Source organism: Bombus terrestris, chromosome 7, assembly GCF_910591885.1.
Source record: "Bombus terrestris chromosome 7, iyBomTerr1.2, whole genome shotgun sequence".
NCBI classification, from domain to species: domain Eukaryota; kingdom Metazoa; phylum Arthropoda; class Insecta; order Hymenoptera; family Apidae; genus Bombus; species Bombus terrestris.
The window spans coordinates 15,432,697-15,450,963 of record NC_063275.1 but is presented as its reverse complement, the minus strand read 5'-3'; the positions used below and the strand labels follow the sequence as shown (position 1 = coordinate 15,450,963).

At 37.1% G+C, this 18,267-nt stretch overlaps 3 protein-coding genes across 5 annotated transcripts; 1 reads left to right on the top strand and 2 right to left on the bottom strand.

Annotated features, from left to right (window-relative positions):
- Nucleotides 1-357: 357 nt before the first annotated feature.
- Nucleotides 358-6,437, bottom strand: LOC100651567 (protein yellow). Of its 2 annotated transcripts, none has more exons than XM_012310390.3 (6): nucleotides 6,249-6,437; nucleotides 3,885-4,398; nucleotides 3,646-3,748; nucleotides 3,477-3,565; nucleotides 2,444-2,736; nucleotides 358-2,047 (listed from the first exon to the last, which is right to left on the bottom strand). In XM_012310390.3, the coding sequence occupies exons 2-6, from the start codon at nucleotides 4,380-4,382 to the stop codon at nucleotides 1,783-1,785; spliced, it is 1,248 nt and encodes a 415-aa protein (XP_012165780.1). In that variant the 5' UTR covers nucleotides 4,383-4,398; nucleotides 6,249-6,437; the 3' UTR covers nucleotides 358-1,782. The 2 variants fall into 2 exon arrangements, with proteins under 2 accessions (XP_012165780.1, XP_003396701.1); XM_003396653.4 differs by having other exon boundaries at nucleotides 3,885-4,383; nucleotides 6,249-6,436.
- A 6,318-nt stretch (nucleotides 6,438-12,755) lies between these two features.
- LOC100649020 (protein yellow) lies at nucleotides 12,756-14,461 on the bottom strand. Its single transcript, XM_003396469.3, has 3 exons — nucleotides 14,179-14,461; nucleotides 13,794-14,049; nucleotides 12,756-13,436 (listed from the first exon to the last, which is right to left on the bottom strand). Exons 1-3 carry the CDS (start codon nucleotides 14,418-14,420, stop codon nucleotides 12,813-12,815), a joined length of 1,122 nt encoding a protein of 373 aa, XP_003396517.1. The 5' UTR covers nucleotides 14,421-14,461; the 3' UTR covers nucleotides 12,756-12,812.
- A 498-nt stretch (nucleotides 14,462-14,959) lies between these two features.
- On the top strand, nucleotides 14,960-18,245 carry LOC100648898 (major royal jelly protein 1). Of its 2 annotated transcripts, XM_020863790.2 has the most exons (4): nucleotides 14,969-15,083; nucleotides 15,557-16,080; nucleotides 16,546-16,960; nucleotides 17,035-18,245. In XM_020863790.2, exons 2-4 carry the CDS (start codon nucleotides 15,592-15,594, stop codon nucleotides 17,259-17,261), a joined length of 1,131 nt encoding a protein of 376 aa, XP_020719449.1. In that variant the 5' UTR covers nucleotides 14,969-15,083; nucleotides 15,557-15,591; the 3' UTR covers nucleotides 17,262-18,245. The 2 variants fall into 2 exon arrangements, with proteins under 2 accessions (XP_003396516.3, XP_020719449.1); XM_003396468.3 differs by having other exon boundaries at nucleotides 14,960-16,080.
- Nucleotides 18,246-18,267: the final 22 nt, after the last annotated feature.

The following is an 18,267-nucleotide window of genomic DNA, read 5'->3' as shown; positions in this document are numbered from 1 at the left end:
GCGTGGGAAAATCCCAGTATGTTTAGAGAGACAATTAATGGGTGTAATAAATTTGAACGGTGACAAAATGTTCCGAGGAAATTAATCTAGGATTTTACGTAAATATAATTGATTGTTTCTTATGCTTAGATCGTCATCTTAAGGAAAGGTCGAGATCGTTAGTTGAATGTAAATTTTTCGACACACTGAATTAGGTTTTTGTCGACCAGCCGAGTACCGACACTGTAAATTAGTTGCAACATAGAAATTGCGTATTCTCTGTTTTTAGAGCAAAATTCTTGCGTGATTTCTACATTCTTTTAAAACTGAGCTTGATACAAATGAATGAGTAGAAAATGAATTAATCGAGATCGATCGTTTGATTTTTGAACAATTAAACGATAATTATATATTTTCTTACACTGGAATTAACAAATTTTGCAGGAAATGGAATTGAAGAGTTTCGTTTCTCAGGGTCGTCTACATTTTTCCAATACATCACGTATTTTAATATCAACAGAGTGAACTTAACAACACGTACGTAATACGAATATGTTATTGGCATATTTGTATTAATATCTTCCTCGTTCCCTTGTTTAATTACGAGATAACGAATCTATTACATTTTCTAAATGTCAATGAACTATCAATAACTCAGTAATGGATTTCGACTTTTTCCTGTTTTCGTGTAAAATCGATATGTGACGGACGTTACAATAAATACATATTTCTTCTTCGGTTGTACATAGATAATTCATGGATTACGTAATAAGTATGTGCAGCTCTGTCTCCATAGTTTTTTAATAGAATTTTTACCTGTGTTTGCTTTTTCTGAAAGACCCGAACGATATAAATGACGATTGCGACAACATCAATTGTGTAATTACGTTTACGCATGCAGAATTTTATTTAATAGACAAATATAATCATCGCAAGTTTGTAATTTTATCAATTGTTTGTTAATTTTTAAGATCCCATTCAGCCGGGACATCTATTTTTGAACATTGCCTTTTTCTAAAATCTTCTTCCTCTTATTTTTTTATAACTCTTTTCCTTATTAATTATAACTCAAACATACATTCGCACTGAGTTTATCAAGCTCGAAGTAATTTATCGACTTTTAATAATTTATACAGAATTTTATATTCACGGACTTTTTAATAATTTACAGCCTGTAGAAACCTTGATATTTCACAGTGAAAAAGTGACATTTGGATATATGGGATATAAAAGAAGTTGTACGAGTTAAGATAACATTCTACGCCTTAAACAAAATACTTTTCCTGGAATTTTAGCTGCTGTATTGGAACATAATCGTCCGAATGATCGTAGGATTAAACAGCGTTAGTTTTTAATGAATAAATAACTATAAAATACTTCTGTTTCTATATATAACATAATACTCGGTTTTACAAATTACTGATACGTTTCTGATACTCTTCAATGGACACCTACGCTGAAATTGCTTAACAATAACATTCACTATTCTCTGTTTTACAAATGTTTATCCATAAAATATAAATATTTATCCATGTTTACAGTACATGTTTTACAAAATTGCCGTTCTACTCTACAGTTGCTAAGATGTCAACGATAAACATTGTTCCCTCTTTTCTAACGAGATTCCTTGCTAAAAGAAATTTATGAAGCTTCTTCAATTTCTCTTGTTCGAAGGTAATGGAATTACCCATATACATCTAGATTATTCTAAGTCTAATCTTAGGGAAGTTTAAGAAAATTTCCTATTAGACGTACGTAGGTACGTCGAAGACGCAATCGATTCTTCGACACTTGTTCTTCCTTTTAGAATCCTATTGTGTTGTTGTAGAAATGCGAGGGAAAGTCGGAAAGTAAGTAAGTCCGAGTAAAAGAATCGAGGATCGGATGTTTCAGCGGACGCTGTATGGGCATCAGCCTCATTATTCGAATGTTGATGTCACGTGCATTCACCTCTCGCCTGAAGAACTTCTGGAACCTGCTGGTCATTAACCAAAAGTTGCCATTATCGCGCTCCGCCCATCGAATTTCAGCGACGAACTGCAGCTTCTCCGGACTGTAAGCTAAGATCCTGAGGAAAATTCGATCGATACGAATAAAAAAACAGATCATGGCGAAGAGTGGAATCTTTTAAAAAATTCTCTGACGTTTGAAATCTAGTCGGAAGATAAAAATACATGGTACGGGCTTCCTCCAGGAGAATCTTCTACCATTTAAAAATTCGCATGAAACTCTAAATATGTATGTTTTTCAACTTGATTCGATAAAAAGCTACATAAATAGTCTACAAAAAGAATAACTTGTTACGAAATCGTTTAAATATCGGAGAATTTTTTGGTTTGATAATTATTTGTAAAGCAAACGAGGCTACGAAGAACAAATATGTATCGTCATTCTTACGATTGTTAACTCATCTTCATTTAAATATAACACAAGGTTATCTTTGTAAAATGATAATAACATGTACCTCTGTTGGTTAGTTTGTGGTTGCCAGGCGGCAATGGCTGTTTCGGTAAGCGGCGAGAAAAGGATCGTGTCGTCTCGTGGATCAACGGCCAGAGCAAGACCTTGACTAGACTTTTTACCCACCAAAGTCACCGGTAGCTGTTCACCAAATGCTGGTGGACCCGCCTGAAGTGCAGTGGTTGGCACGCTGAATAGACGATCGGTCGCTAGAGGTTGATAGTAAACCGTTCCAAGTCTGGCAGAAAATGCGAGTCCAACGACACCGTCCAGCAATTCGAACGTATCGCTGCCAATCTGTATAAAATACGTTTCCCGTTTACGATTTAAATAGTATCTGTACGATATATAAGAAAACTGTGGTCTTGGATATTGATACATTGTATTTTTACAAAAGTTGAAGAAAAAAAGGATTTTCATTATCAAAAGTTTCTTCGATACTACGAGAAAGATCTAATCTTGAAGAGGTCAAAGTGACTTATAGTTGAAAATAAATTGAAGATTTTGCTCAATTTTTTCAAGATTATCATATTATTGTCTTTCTTTTCTTTTTGTTTTATCTATAGGATATCGTTATTGACTGTTCACTTCCTATAAATTTCCAGAACGCGCAAAGCAGTCACGTCAGCGTGAAATTTCTTGCCACTTCTTAGATAGTAAAATACTCGACGCAGAAAAGTAAAATCGTGGCGAGCATTACGAAGTTCGACTCGGCTCTGGCTGCATAACTATTCATCGCGATCAGAAGCCGCATAACCGTAGGAACTCACCGCGGAAGAATTTTACAACTCGATTTATTCGCCACGCGTACAATTCTTTAATCTTGTGTTGGTTACGAGTTGAATGTACCTAACGCGTTCGTTCGTAATACACTTAATTGGTACTACGATATATTTAATGATCTATGTTGGCCATATTGCTGTTGGCCATACGCTGTTGGCCATACGTTGTTGGCCATACGCTGTTGGCCATACGCTGTTGGCCATACTTCAGAAAGGAAGAAAAGAATGTTTCGAACGAATCTATAGTCTTCTTACCCTGTAAGTCGAGAATTCTGGATGTGGATACATGGTTGCGTGCACTACACGCCAGCTCCTGTCCGTGGCACCATCGAATACCAATAGACCTTGAGACAAAGAGTAACAGTAACATTATAGCATCTAAGTAAAAGTAAAATGAAATAAATAATTAGGGATTTTTATTTACCAGGTCCTGCAGTGTCAGATATATAAAGGAACACGTCGTCGCAAGTAGTTGCCGCGGTATCATCGATAATTAGGTTCGTCATCAACGTGTTTGGTCTTAAAACCTGAAGAGGGAAAGTTGACTTTTTAAAAGAATCTAATGTTAACAATCTCATAAATTCGCTATATTCGTAAATTTTCCTATCAGTCAACTTGATTTCCTTATCAATCAACTGTTCGAAAGATACGTTTAAGACCCACCTCTCGTGGAAACGTGAACTGTCGCACCAGCTGATTAGTTTTTACATCGAACACCATTATTTTCGGAGGACAAACCGGTCTGAAGTCGTCAATTGACGTTATTACGCCGCTATCTATGGTCCATAGTCGATTACATCTATCTAGTTTGGTCCTGTACACAGAGATCAGCTTGGAGCAGTTCAGATCGCCTTTTCCAGCGCTGTGCCAGTCCCAAGAGGGGTAAGCTTGAAGTTGTGGGCTACTTTCTAGCGGAAGATTCCTCGGGATGTAATTCAAGGTCGCCGGGACGCCTGCTCGTAATCTTGGGACGCTTATAAAGATTTTGTCCCACGCAATCTCTATTCCAGTAGGTACTACATTCTCTGGACGATACTGATTGAGAAACTCTTGGTCGTACGGAAGTGCAAAGTCTAGCAACGGCCATTGAGCTATTGTTTCGAGGACTTCTGCGGTCGTTGAGGCGCAGACGAGTCCTGCTAAGAGGATCAGTAGCTGCATTCTACAACAGAAGTGACTTAGAACGAATTTATGTTGTTTGTGGCGATTTATCAGCGAGAACAGTAGATTCTGCATAAGAATAATTCAGTGGAAAGCGCAGAAGGTACACAAAATGGCTTAAATATCGAAAACCAAGGTTTCTTAGCATTTGAATGGTAGCTCTTGAAACGAAAAGATGCACTTTAACATCGCTTTAACGAGCCTTTGTCTCGAGTACTTTTTATGGCAAACGATTTAACTCTATAAAACTATTTATATTACCACTTAAACGAAATAAGGACGTAACTCTAATACGTATGTAAAGATGACCGATACATAATATCTCAATGCAACTGGTTATTATCTGTGTTGCAACTGATGTCGTAAAAATATTATTATTACACCTTTATGCATGCTTGGAGCTGAGAAATTCTGATGGTGTGAAAGACACGAACGTACAAATTTTCGATTCCAAAGACCGATAGACATTCAAATAAGAACTGATCGATTAAACTTTGTATCGTGTACCGAAAAGACGTGCACGAGTAAGCTCGCCAACTAATTTTCCGCGTATTTTATAACAACCAACGGTCACAATGCACGCGACACAATGATGTTGATCAGATATGCGTTAGCAAGAACACGTATCACGCACCTATTGAATATTATCACGCGAATGTCTCACTCAACATTCGTATTGATTATTGTCGTCTTAAATTAAAGATCGCATCAATCGAGCAATTATCTTCATAAAAGTTTCCATAAAGAATTCGACGAAAATTATGAAATTTGAAAATTTTTCTATGCATCATAGCTGGATAAAGTAACACGTGATATTACTTTGAGAAGAATTTTCCCACTTAGTCATCGAACTTGATCTTGAACTCATCGGATATCCGATTTCGATATTCAAGCGTAAATTACATACTAGTCAATATTTATGCAAACTCGCTAGACGTAGTTTTGCGTAATGCGATGATAAATTTTATAAGCGTAGGAAAACGTTTTACGTTTCTCATACGTAATGGTGATTTCCATTTCAGAAAATTGTAGACGTTTGTCAAATAAAATGTTAAAAATTGTAAAATGTAGATATTAGAAAGCTGAAAGATATTGCTAACAATACCAATCGAATATAATATGATTTCGTACGTTCAGTTTTATCGATAGTTTATAAAATTATGCATTATTTACATGAAATGTCATCAAACTTTAAAAATAGGAATTTTTACTATCTACGCTGTTTCGATAATTATTAATTATCAGAAAGATGTTTTTGTTTATTCATCTTGATATTCGATTTGAACGATGTTACAAACGAGAAGAACGAAAATGTTACAATTTTCCGAACTAACGGAGCATAAACCGGTGATTCGACGCGACCGAAAGTTATCGATTATTGAATTCCAACAAAGTCACGGTCTTAATTCTCCGCTCTGACAATTTTTTACACGGTTCAAGTGCAACGGGTCTCGGATGTCATTAAACGACGCGTTCGATCTTCAAACATTACACAACTCGAATATTTCAAATAATTCCCGGAAAGTTACAAATTTACGCTCTAACGTATCAATCGTTGTCTGCAGCAATTTTCATCAATCAAGGAAGATATGTCATGATCGAGCAAAAACATCCTCGGGTATCGTCGAGCTACATTGAAACTACTATCAGCTATATCACAGTATTCTGTTTCAAAGCTGTTTGTATTATATTATAATAATCCACGACACTTGGAATATTATTAAAATTTTTAAACTTTTTCTATTACGCACGTAAATATCCTTAAGAATATTCTAAGGGTTCGAGTAAGCCATTCGTGAGCCACCATTCGTCGCTGTCATTGCCAAAGATCGAACAAAATGAATAAAAATTATATAAAAAACCAACCTTGTTCAGTCTAAAAATCGTGAAACTTGAAATAAGAAAATCCAAAGGAATTGAAAGAACAGACTCATCCAGCGAGGTCGTGCACCCGGCTCGAACTAGCTGCAAATCCGTTGAACGAGCGTGTACCAAGTCCCGCTGTCTGAACACCGACTGGTCTAATTTCCTTGCATCGACTAGGATCCTAGCGGTCCGAGTGACAGGAGGCAAGCTAACCACAGAAAATCGACACATTGTATAAGTATACATACGGTATATCAGTGAGGCGAATGATCCTTCGTGACATTCAGGGATACACTTTCGCGAAATGTGTTCGATAAACCAAGGTGGGTGTGTTTTCGACAAAGGTTACCATTGATCTTGCCACTGATCTTTAAAAGCTACTTTCGAATTTTCTCTGTAAATTAGTTACGCTAGAATGTCGGTAGAATTCAAGTGAACTTGAATTCTGGTAGATTAGATTTTTAAAAGTGGAATTTTGAACTAAGATAAGGATGAGTCGAACGGGATTTGGTTTTTGTCTCACATTGAATACAGTGTTCCTTTTTTAGGTTTTCGAAACTTTCGAAAAATTTGAAATAATTCTGGAATATTTATGTCCGGAACTTTCTTCGATAAAAGTAAAGATTCGCAGAAAAGAAATTGCACTACCTGTGGTTCGAAGTTCTGGTTGGATAATTTTCATTTCTTATACACTGTAGCTAAAAGATTAGGTTTATAAAATTCTAAAATCTCCCGAACTTGCGATTCTATGGTATTAACGATTCAATGACATCGTTAAAACGTTTCAATGATACGGCATATTTGAGGAAATCATATATTACGTGAGCAAAGGTTACGATTTGAGAGTTCAGGACTTTGAATCAGAGTGTATCCGATACGAATCGCTATAGTGGAGAAAGCGATTTACTGACAATACTACAAGGACTAACATTCAACATTCGTGGTGACCAGCTACGTAAAACGCTCACATGGAACGCAGTATCCCAGCTGTAATACAAACGAGAAAATTGCAAGTATTTCGTTTCAAACGCTTCGGATTCCATTGGTCCACTTGTATTATCTACTCGTTCTAACAAATAGCTCTAATAAATTTAGTTAACAGTTAACCATATTAGACACATGTCTGCTCTATCGTCTATTACGAAAGTAATTTCTGTTCTTCGCATCTCTCCAGGGTCAGATTGCTACATTTTTTTCGAACGAGCCAGCCAAAAACGTAGGTGTATCAAGAAGAGTGGGAGCGGTCTATAGTTCCGGGGACTTTCGATCGGGGTTACGTATCAAGGCCTTCCACATAACATTTACCACTAATGTAGCTCGTTCAATTGCCATTTTCTTGGCGCGCCGGTGCGACTATGTATCGGAGATACCGTACTTGATTTTAATCACGGCATTCATCGTTTCGTTCGCTCTTTAGCTATAGCCCAACGTATACTTTAACGACAAATCGTGTAAGATGAATTCAATCGATTGGAATAAACCGTTTCACGGTATCAAATACAATAGAACAGTTTTCTTTGTCTCGAGAATAATTCTTGCCTTAAAATATAAATCTTCGTTTAATCACGCAAATAAGATTTATCGACATGCTTTGCAAATTTTACGTTCATGTTACGTGTATATATATTTTTTATTTTATTCTATTCGCGAGAATAGAGAAAAGAGACGAAAGAGGATTAAACAGCAGCTATAAATGAATTCAAAAGACCTCGCAAAACTCAGATTTATCAGAAAGTATCCGTCGATTGAAGTAACGTTGAACAAGATTCGCGTGCCAATTTCTTAAGAACAATTCCAATAAAACGGATGCGATAAGGCGGCCCTCGTCAGTCGATTCCAATCAAGACTAAAAGAAATTACGGGGTACCAAGGTAAATATTGCGCAAGAATTGCCCGCGTCGCTGATCTATAGCCGTGAAGAATGAAGCATTTTAGGGTTACGCAAGATGTTCGACTTGAAATATCATGGGAATAGCTGCGTGCATAGGGTCGCAAGAACTCCCACGGAAAAACGGAAGCAACGAAATCTCACTGTTTCCCTTCCACCGTGATTGATCATGCGAAACAGGGCGGATGTTCGATAAACGATTACCAACGACGATCATTTGTCACTTCGCGTGATTCAGAATCGTGCTTGGCATTATGTTCCCCAGGAGAATGATCATTTTTCTAGAACGTCTATTATCCATCACGTATCGGATTTCATACTTTCAAATGTAATGAGCTGAGTTTTAAATCCACCAAGGTTCTGTAAGCTTGGATCCTGCAAAATTTTACCGGGGTTAAATTTGAGTTATTTGGAGATTTTTACGATCAGACTGTTACAGGAAATTTTCAACATTCACAGAATGCTACTTGTACTTTTCACACTAATAGCCGCAGTCTAGTTACGATCGTGTGATTGATACTTTGTACCAGTTTGTTACGACCAGTAGAGTAACTTATCGTTGTTATCAACGACTTTTCTTGTTCGTAAAGAATATATAGAATCTATGAACCATGTGCTACTGTAACGTTACAGTCGAGCGAAGCCGCGAAAGTGACAGTAGATAAATGATTTGTGACTATTAAAGGTCAGGTACGCGTCTTTTGTGCGAAATCATTCGTCTCTTTTCTTTAGACTAGCGACCAATTCCAATGATTACGTCTAATTATTCTACACAACCACGATACCTAAAATTTTCCTTCGAATAACAAATCATCGACAACACAAATAGTCCAATCTATTATTATCAAATTTTGAATTGTTGTTTCGTTTTATAATTCTTCAAGAATCCAAGGTACCGTCGACTAAAACCGCTTGAAACCGATAATTCTCGCCTTATCATCAGCAGACTGGCGAGGAAAACAATTATCTGCCGCGAGAAATCTGGACAAAGTCTCGCTACTCGGACACTTTCGTTGCATAAGTCGTTTCACGTTCAGATTATTCACAAAGACACAACGGTCTACCCGCGCAAAAGCACGGGTGCTGCAAGGTTGTTTTGTAGGACTTGCGTCAAGCGATTCAATGAACCCGGCTCCTTAGTGTGTTTCCATACCGAATTCATTCTTCTGCAATACGGAACAGCGTCGCATGCACGCATACGTGTCCGTCTTGGAAAGTTCAAACGCGGTTGCTCGACCATGTACACCATTGTCGCACACATTCTGAGTTACGAGATCTTTTGCTGAATTCCACTGGTTTAGTCTCGCTTATTTATTTAGTCGTGCCACGCCTCAGTTACTTGCGCCGGTGAATTTTTGGAAGAAAATTTTCCCCATAAAGAAATTTTTTTATTCTCTGACATATTTTTCATGCGTAGAACGAAGCCTCTTTTTGAAGACGGTGTTTGTAAGGTTTTGCAAATTAAGAGAATGGAAAGGAGTCAACGGTAAAAAATAATGACAATAAATAAAATAAATATATATTTTGAATTATCCGTTTTAGACCTTCGTCGTTTATTTTTTTTACGCGAAAGAACTTTTGTTGATAGAAAAATTAGATCGCAGATAGATACATATTTTTTTAATATCGATAATTTTTAGCAAAATTTGTAAGGGATTTAAAGTTTGGGACGTTGGAAAAAACGCAGAGAGGAGAATAAAAACGCATCAATCATTCATCAGATTAGTACGAGTAGAATGATACACTCTGTTAATTCGTTATATCATCACATAGTGCTAATCATCGTATAATTCGAGTAACGAGGTTTCAGTAATTGCCGCGTAATCGTTGGATCCCATCAAATCTAATTAACGCCGGCATTCAGCAGATAGGAAAGAAAAGAATAGAGGGAAAAAATGTTACGGTCGATTTGTTGCGAAAAACTTCACGCTTCTTGACTATCGCTTGAAAAATTGTTCCATATTATTATACACACAGCTGCTGATCTGTGTTGAAGTTTCAATTTACAAAAACATGATCGTCCGTTTAGTAAGCGCGTGTCAATCTGTCACGATCAAGATTTCAAAATATCACCCTTAATGTGGTTGATTCGAAACGATTCGATCGGTGGTACAAAATAGCTACATTGCACGCTCGGATAATCGTACGGTCAAAAATCGAAACTCGATCGCTATCTTGCACGCAATCTTTTATTCTTTATTTTTAAAGCTATTTGTACTTAAATTTAATTTGAACTTAAGTTTTCAAATTATTGAATTTCTAGACTTGGATTTTTCAATTTTTCAATTTCTAAACTATTTAACGTAGACTCTGAAATGTCTCAACTTCTAAGCTTTTAAATTTAAACGTTAATTTTAACGTTAAATTTAAATTTAAACGTTAAAGTTTAAAATTAAGATGTGGAAACCTGAAATTTTAGTAAATCTGAAACCAAACGTACGATAGAATTACTTAAATGTAAAATACAGATTGCTATTGACACGCGACGTATTGGACAAGACACGGTGAACGACAGGTTTAAATCGCGCTAGACCTGTTCCAAAGAAACGATAAAAGTGGAACACCACACGATTCTAACTTTCTTTCTATTTTTTGATTTCTAGCAACCACAACAAGCTATCCTATTGAGGAACGAATCAAAGATACCAAATTTAGAAGAACTCGAACGCTGTTAACTACGTGAAAGGAATTCGTAATATCTATTCGCGATTTCCACTTAACTTTCTAGCCTCCCTGCAATCAGTATTAATTGATAGCTTCGGTCATCAAATTACGTTTCTAGGAACTTTCGATATCGTTTGAAGAAACTTAAGTATCTCGTAATATTCATTTGTTATTTCAAAATATTTATTTCATTTATATTATTATCTACTGGACTGGCAAATAAGTGATTACGGATTTTGTCATTAAGTGGTAATGACAAAATCCGCAATCACATATTTGCCAACGCAATAATTTACTGCATTATAAAATTGTATAATCTGCAAATAAATACGCTTAATAATTGTTGACGTGGAAATTTATAAAAAAAATCCGCTTGAAAATTACATAGCATGGTGAGTAGTAAATCACCTCGTCAAGTGATCTACAATTACGTGTCTTCGTAGAGTAGTAGCTCCAGTAACTATCATTTTTTTCTCAACCATGGTTGGAACACGTTTCGACAGCGGCCACGCTCATACACGTCGCAAGAGGCTAATTAAACGAAGTCGTGATCCCAGCAGACCTTTACGCGTGTCATAATAAGAAACTTTGATGGTAATCGTGCACGCTATACCACCCAATTAGCATAAACGACATAGTTGAATTTTTATTTAATTTATTGTGTTGACAATGATTAGAACTGAAAGCTTTGGAAACCTAGAAATAGAAAAATAATTAAAATGCCAAATAGTAAAATTTGTAGAAACGATACAAGGCCGAGATATCCAACGCTTCAACGAATAAATTCAACGCTGAAAAAATACTTTCTAGACTGGTTTTATTGGATCTATGCGTATTAGCTGTTGTAAATGGTAATTAATACGAAAGGTATAAAGAGCTATGGATTATTTTATGCGTAACAATATATGGAACGAGCTTTCACTCGGATAGTTGCAATGCAGGAAATAAATTCAATACCGTATATCGATTTTCATGGAAATCCGCGTTTCTGCTTTGAAGAAAGAGTTTCGTTCTTTGCAGAAACGTGATAACACGTTGTGACACGCGCTTTCCAATTCTTTTTATTAAAACATTTATGCAATCGTATTGATTGTAAGGGAATTTCAAGATAGTCGTAAGTGTTAGGTTGTTTCAAAAGTTTCTTTCGTTTTGCAAAGGAACAATAGATGCAAGACATTTTTTGTTTTATATTATTTATCGTATCTATCATTTTATGTACATAATTCAATAAAATGATATAAAAAATGTTGTGCATAAAAAAAATATTGCGCATCTGTTATTTCCTTTTAAAACGTAAGAAACTTTTGAGACAACCCAATACGTATGTGCATAACATTTTGAAATATCATAATTTCAAAATATTTCACGACCAACTGTTATTATACAATGATCTCATTTACCTAGAAATGTAACTGTGCAAATCTTAGCGCAGTTGCGTGACCTGATAACCACAACTGTTCGCCAAATGTGACAGCTGGAAAAAATATTAAGTTGGATATACGTTCTATTTTATCTTTTCAACGTTCCAGTGAATTATTGCCTGTTCGATTTAGAGGAAACGTTTCTTGTTGTCGGCTAACGCCGACTAATCATGGTCGCAGCAACGAAGGAGTGATTGTAAGAGAGAAAGGTTCCGTTTTTTCCGACGAAGTTCCTTGGTACCGTTGCATTAGAGCTACGGGATACATAATCAGCCTCACGAAATGATTTGCATCTTGATTTATAGCCCTGTTTGACGCATACGGCCGTAGAAATGACTGCTGTGTAGTTTTACGGTATCGATTTGAATCGACAGTCGAACTGTGTGCATAAATATTTTTAATTCCTTTGTTTCTCTTTCCTTTCCATAAAAATGTAGGATCATCGAAAATTTACGAACATTTCAGTCGATCTCTGCAGAACTATTGAACGTTAAATATTTCAAGACGAGGCAAGGCTAAGAATAAAAGATACGATAAATAGAAAAATAATATATTTCATTATAATTTAAACCTACCCTACGATTCTCAACATCACATAACATTCAACGCCTGTGTGGCACCGCATCCAACCGAGTCTTGCATATAATCGGGAAAATTCGATTCAAGCACGCGCATCCTCCCTCTCGCGTAATCGGCAACCACATGAGTAACAAGAGAACATTCGGCACTGGTGTACACCTTGTCGAAACATCGTGAAACGAATGGATTGACCGCGTCCCATCGGTAAACATCCGGTTCGCCTTCGTACCGGAAAAAAAGGGCGCTGCCATTGTCCGTACCCAAGAAGATCATCTTCTTCGGTTTCATACCAAGATCGTGGATCTTGCCATTTGCAGAACCACTGCGTAGATGTTCCGTTCTGATGGAGAACAAACGGCTACTGCTTAAATAAGTGAAGATTAAACATGTGCTCCCATCCGAACGTCGGAGAAGTGCAAGATACAAAACGTCTCTTCGGGTTGTGCCCATGGCGACGGCTTGGGGCAAAACGACGCGGTAGCCTCGACCTAGGGTGACATCGTAGACGAGGATGGCTCTTGACGCAGCGTCTGACGCATAAACGAACACTCTGCCGTCCTGACTGTAATCGGACACCAGGTATTGCAATCGGGACGCCGAACTCGTCAATCCAGTCAGCTCTACGGTTTTCACTAACTGCCAGAGAAACGATGGAAGAAATAACGAGGTAACTATAGGATTTAACGACATTTCCCATTTTTTGGAGACAATTTGAAAGATAGCTGAATATTGTCAAATATCAGAGAATGAAGTGAAAAGTGATTTAAAAAGTGTGAAATAGTTAGAAGGATAATTGCAACACATCGTGATCGTGGCAGTATCTCAACCTCGTTAATAAATACTACGATATGAGATTTGACGTAGTGATAATAATAATTATAATCCATTCGCTTCTGTTGGACTGACAAGCGTAAAGGAGCTACTTTATTCACGCTAGGCGAAAGTATTAATAGGATTACATAGAGACATTGTAGATTAGCAAACGACGCTTACCTTGCCTGTGACGACATTGACAGCGAGGATTTTTGGCGGACACATTCGCATAGGTTCGTCCAAAGTGTTCACCACTCCAGTATCGAGAACCCAGAGAATGTTCTGAGGATCCAGATAAATGTCTACCACGTTCTGCAGAGCCGTGCAAGTTCCTTCCTCCTGAAGAGACCAACAAGGATAGGGGACCAGGGTTGCTTCGCAGCTTTGAACATCCTGAGAGATCTTCGCCAATGTCACGGGAATACCAGCCCTGTACCTATATCGCAAACCGGTTTGTTCGAAATGAATTAGACGTAATACCAATAGTTTTACCAAAGACTCTAGCCGATTCATCGAGCAGTTTCCTGAGTCTGAAGGATCGAAATTGCAATTCTTTGATTTGTACCTGGGAAGGGCCACAATGGCGTTGTTGGTATACAGCGCGACCCTGGTCGCGATTATGTTTTTCGAAATGTATTTTCCACTACTTTTGAACATGTTCTTGGTGGTGGGACAAGGCCACTCGAAGTTTCCACCGGTCCATTTTATGGTTTCGGGTAAAGTCGCGTTTCCACCGTTCGTTATCGCAAGAATGACCACAATGGCGGTCGTCGTAAACACAGAAATAAATTGTCTTGCGATGTACATAGTATTCTTTATGGAAACTAAACTGAAGAGTCTTTAAAATTACGCCAGTTATATACGAGGTAATGTGTTCGCCATGTTGCGAAATACAGGAAGAAATATTTTGCATTTTGACATCCCTTAACATTGTTATCCTATATATCGAACCCGGAAGATTCGTAAATGATCGGATGTTTAATAATCGTTTTACAATTAATTGTCACGATGATTGACCAAATTAGTCATCGGTATATTCATTAACTAACATTATGATCGTGTCAGTGTTATTTAATACAGCTTGAATAACTTCAGAATTACGTATTTGTCACGTAATTTTGTGTAAACTGATATATGCAGGAGTATAATTAATTTATTTATAAAATTCTTATACGAAGGAAGGAAGTTCATCTTACAAGCGAAGCTTCCTCGTTCATTATTCGCTGTTTGGTAAATAACTTCGAGAATACGCTTCCTTGTTGCTCTCAAGAGTTCGTGCCGTCTCGCTCCGGGCGGAAACATTGCGACAACCGGAAGAACACGCTACTTTATAAATATACAAAGTGTACATGATTAATTGCTGCATAGGGTTCTACGGACAGTTTGTATATAAGCTGCATATCAGATATAAGATTCGCGTCAGATATCAGATATAAGATTAAGTTTGTGTTGTTCACATCGTAAAATCGCGTAAGTCTTTATCTCATCCAATTAATTGATTTTCCATTTCAAGAATTTAAGCCTTTCATGTTTCTACGGCGTCACAATTAGGCTACGAGTATTTGTGCAGATCTATATTTTTGCGTGAACGTGACTAAGCAAATGGAACCTAATCGGAAATCTTTCGTTCGTTAAATATCGTAATAAATACACTGCAATTTAAATATCTTATATTTTTTGTGTATTATGTACATCCTACGCGTTCTACGTTCATACATTTTTACACCTTCGAAAATTCTCATAAATACAGAAACATCCGCAATTTGGTTCTGAATATTCGAGATTTTCGTGTGCAAGCGTTTTGGTTGGTCTCTTATAAAAAGAAGCTACAACGATGACGAAAAATCAGGATAGAGTTTCTACCGAATACAATTGCTCAAAGCTTCGAACAATTCTAATATTTACTCCCCATATTCTTTTCTCTTTTTTCACTTACCTTTTAGAGTCCCGTAAATCATTTTCTACGAGAAACGATAGGATGAAAAGATTGATCTACATCGTCCTCTGCCTAACGACCGTAACAAATATTGTACCATCGAGTAACGGTAAACCAGTGGTGCCAAAACCTTTGATCCTCTCAGGACTTAGCCTAAATTGGCCATGTCAAAGTACGAAAAACATTTACGAGACAAGCGGTCGTTACATCACAAGAAACGTGATCGCTACCAGAGCACAAATATACGAAGACCAAGCGATCCTAGCTCTGCCACGCTATAAACCAGGAGTACCATTTACTTTGGGTGTTCTTTCCATGAAATCGCAAAGCTGCGAGCCAAAGATAGCCCCATTCCCCTGCTGGGCAATTCAGGAAGAAGGAAATTGCCAGGCACTGCAGAGTGCGGTAGATATAGTTCTGGATGTACAAGATATCTTGTGGGTTCTCGATGTTGGAATCGTCAACACTTTGGAGCAGCCTGTACGTAGATGTCCTCCGAAGGTCGTTGGAGTCAACGCTAAGAGCGGGAAGGTAAGTGGTAGTTTGATCGTTGATCTAGGTCAAAGATTGTGCGAAAGTAAAATTAGTCTGTTGAAGTCGTCTGGAGATAAAATTCCAGATTATTGTGAGATAATATGGACATGAAGTTTAGAGTTAAATGTACACTTGTTGTAAAGTAGAATCGTGGTTGACGATAGGATCGTTCCGAATGAATAGAATGACAGTTAAACATAGTAGAAAGTAAAATTCTGGTTAATTATAGGGAGATTAGAATCTGAAGCTACAAGAGCCTTATATGATTATAAGCCTCAACTTAATTAAAAGTTACCGAGGCATCTACCGAACCATGCGTCACCTAATAAACGAAATTAAATTGATATTTATAACATCAGTTAGCGTCTCTCTAAGGTAGCAATTAAGTATTGAATCGTTGGAAGGAAAATGGCATCATCGTTAATCCATGATCCTAAAAAGAGGAAATATTATCGATTTCAGGTTGTAAAAGTGATCGACTTGAGCTCATTGGTAGACAGTACCTCGCAGCTCCAATACATGGTCATTGACTACGCAGAAGATGGTCAAGTCTATGTGTACATTTCTGACGCTGGTACCGGTGCCATCATCGTTTATAATGCCACGACTGATAACGGATATCGCGTGGTTCTTCCATCAGCAGTAGCATCCAACACAGACAAACCCGACGTCCTATACATGGCGCTCGTTAGAAGGAAAAGCTGCGGATCGGTCGTCTATTTTACGTATCTAAGCTCTAGCAGAATGTTCGCGGTCAAAGCAGTGAATCTGAGAACAGGAAACGCGAATGGATCCATAGTAGACATCGGCAGAAAGAAGAACAAGATCGTACTCCTGGGCACTGACAATGGATCTGCCATCTTTTTCAGAATTAAGGGTAATGAAATTGAATTAAATTAAATTAGATTTCATTTCTAAAACTTATTTATGGTATTTTTATTGTGTTTTTAGGTGATTCCAATATTTACATGTGGAACACCGACACTCCTTTCATCCCAGACAACTTCCTTTTAGTCGAACAAGCTGGAGAGTGTCGACTACCAACGGGAGTTATTCCTGGTTATAAGGATCTAATGTGGGTAATCGAGAGTAACTTCCAAGATTACATCGAAAATTCCGTCAGCTGTTCCGGAGCATCGGTGGCTATCCATCCACTAGTGAGTTCTGCCGGCGAATAGTATTAAAAGCCGGAAGCAACGCGCCTGAAAGACCACGGTTGCGCGTTATATTATTTTAACTAATATCGTTAGCGATAGCGTTTGCGTTGTAGCGGAATATTAGACATTGTTATATCTTGACGTTGTTCAAAAAGTATAATCAATTCGATCGAAGCTTTGAAAGAGGAACGGAATAGAAAATTTTAGGAAAGACTATATACTGTCGATGTTGTCGAAAGGGGTTAATCTAGTCATAAAATGCTTTCCTTCGAGCATCCTGTACAAAGTGACTTAATCTTCGAGGAATATCGAAGCTGGACAAATATCGACCAGTGTCAAATAAAAAGCTTCGAAGGCCGTTTTCTAAATGGTCGTACGAAACGAAGCGAATCTTACTGCAAAGAAACGGTAATACCTATGTAAACATATCATTGTATTTTTGTCACAAAAAAGTATCGTTAATAATTTCCCTTGCACATAAGAATCCACTGAAACTAAGCTTGACAACGTCGTGATTGAAATTTCTTAATAAATTCATCTCGATGTCACGCAAAATGTGAAAGGTGTAAACACGTAGAAAGTAGATAAACACGTTAGAACAGTATGGAATTAAATCGTTAACCGAGATATTAATACAGTCCTGAATAGTTACGTAAATTCCATTCTAATGGATAATATTAATGTGATTAAGGAAAATTGTTACACTTGAATTAGTTCTAGTGTCGATGTTTCGCACGATTGTTATATAATTATTAATTTTCGGCAATTATTTTCCGACGATTAACTTAATTTTATGAGTCCAACATATCTTTCATATCGATCTAATGCGATGATAGGCGTTGATCTTTCTAACGCGCGTTACATAATGAATTCCGACTATATGTACATAGCATCTCATTAAATCTAACTATTCGTTTACCGTTCATTGAGTACAACATTATCATAATTACTCGACATGTTGATCAGTTTGAAAACATTTATTAAATGTGTTTTATTTCTTAAAAATTATTAATAGTTATTCAAGCTA

Excerpts from the sequence above, each read along its gene's own strand:
- LOC100648898 (XM_003396468.3), top strand. The coding sequence starts at position 15,448 with ATGACGAAAAATCAGGATAGAGTTTCTACCGAATACAATTGCTCAAAG. Across the intron at positions 16,081-16,545 it reads TCAACGCTAAGAGCGGGAAG|GTTGTAAAAGTGATCGACTT; the intron begins GTAAGTGGTAGT and ends TATCGATTTCAG. Across the intron at positions 16,961-17,034 it reads CATCTTTTTCAGAATTAAGG|GTGATTCCAATATTTACATG; the intron begins GTAATGAAATTG and ends TTGTGTTTTTAG.
- LOC100649020 (XM_003396469.3), bottom strand. The coding sequence starts at position 14,420 with ATGTACATCGCAAGACAATTTATTTCTGTGTTTACGACGACCGCCATT. Across the intron at positions 14,050-14,178 it reads GCCATTGTGGCCCTTCCCAG|GTACAGGGCTGGTATTCCCG; the intron begins GTACAAATCAAA and ends TTTGCGATATAG. Across the intron at positions 13,437-13,793 it reads TCAATGTCGTCACAGGCAAG|TTAGTGAAAACCGTAGAGCT; the intron begins GTAAGCGTCGTT and ends TTTCTCTGGCAG.
- LOC100651567 (XM_012310390.3), bottom strand. The coding sequence starts at position 4,382 with ATGCAGCTACTGATCCTCTTAGCAGGACTCGTCTGCGCCTCAACGACC. Across the intron at positions 2,737-3,476 it reads CAGAATTCTCGACTTACAGG|ATTGGCAGCGATACGTTCGA; the intron begins GTAAGAAGACTA and ends TATTTTATACAG. Across the intron at positions 2,048-2,443 it reads CCACAAACTAACCAACAGAG|GATCTTAGCTTACAGTCCGG; the intron begins GTACATGTTATT and ends AATTTTCCTCAG.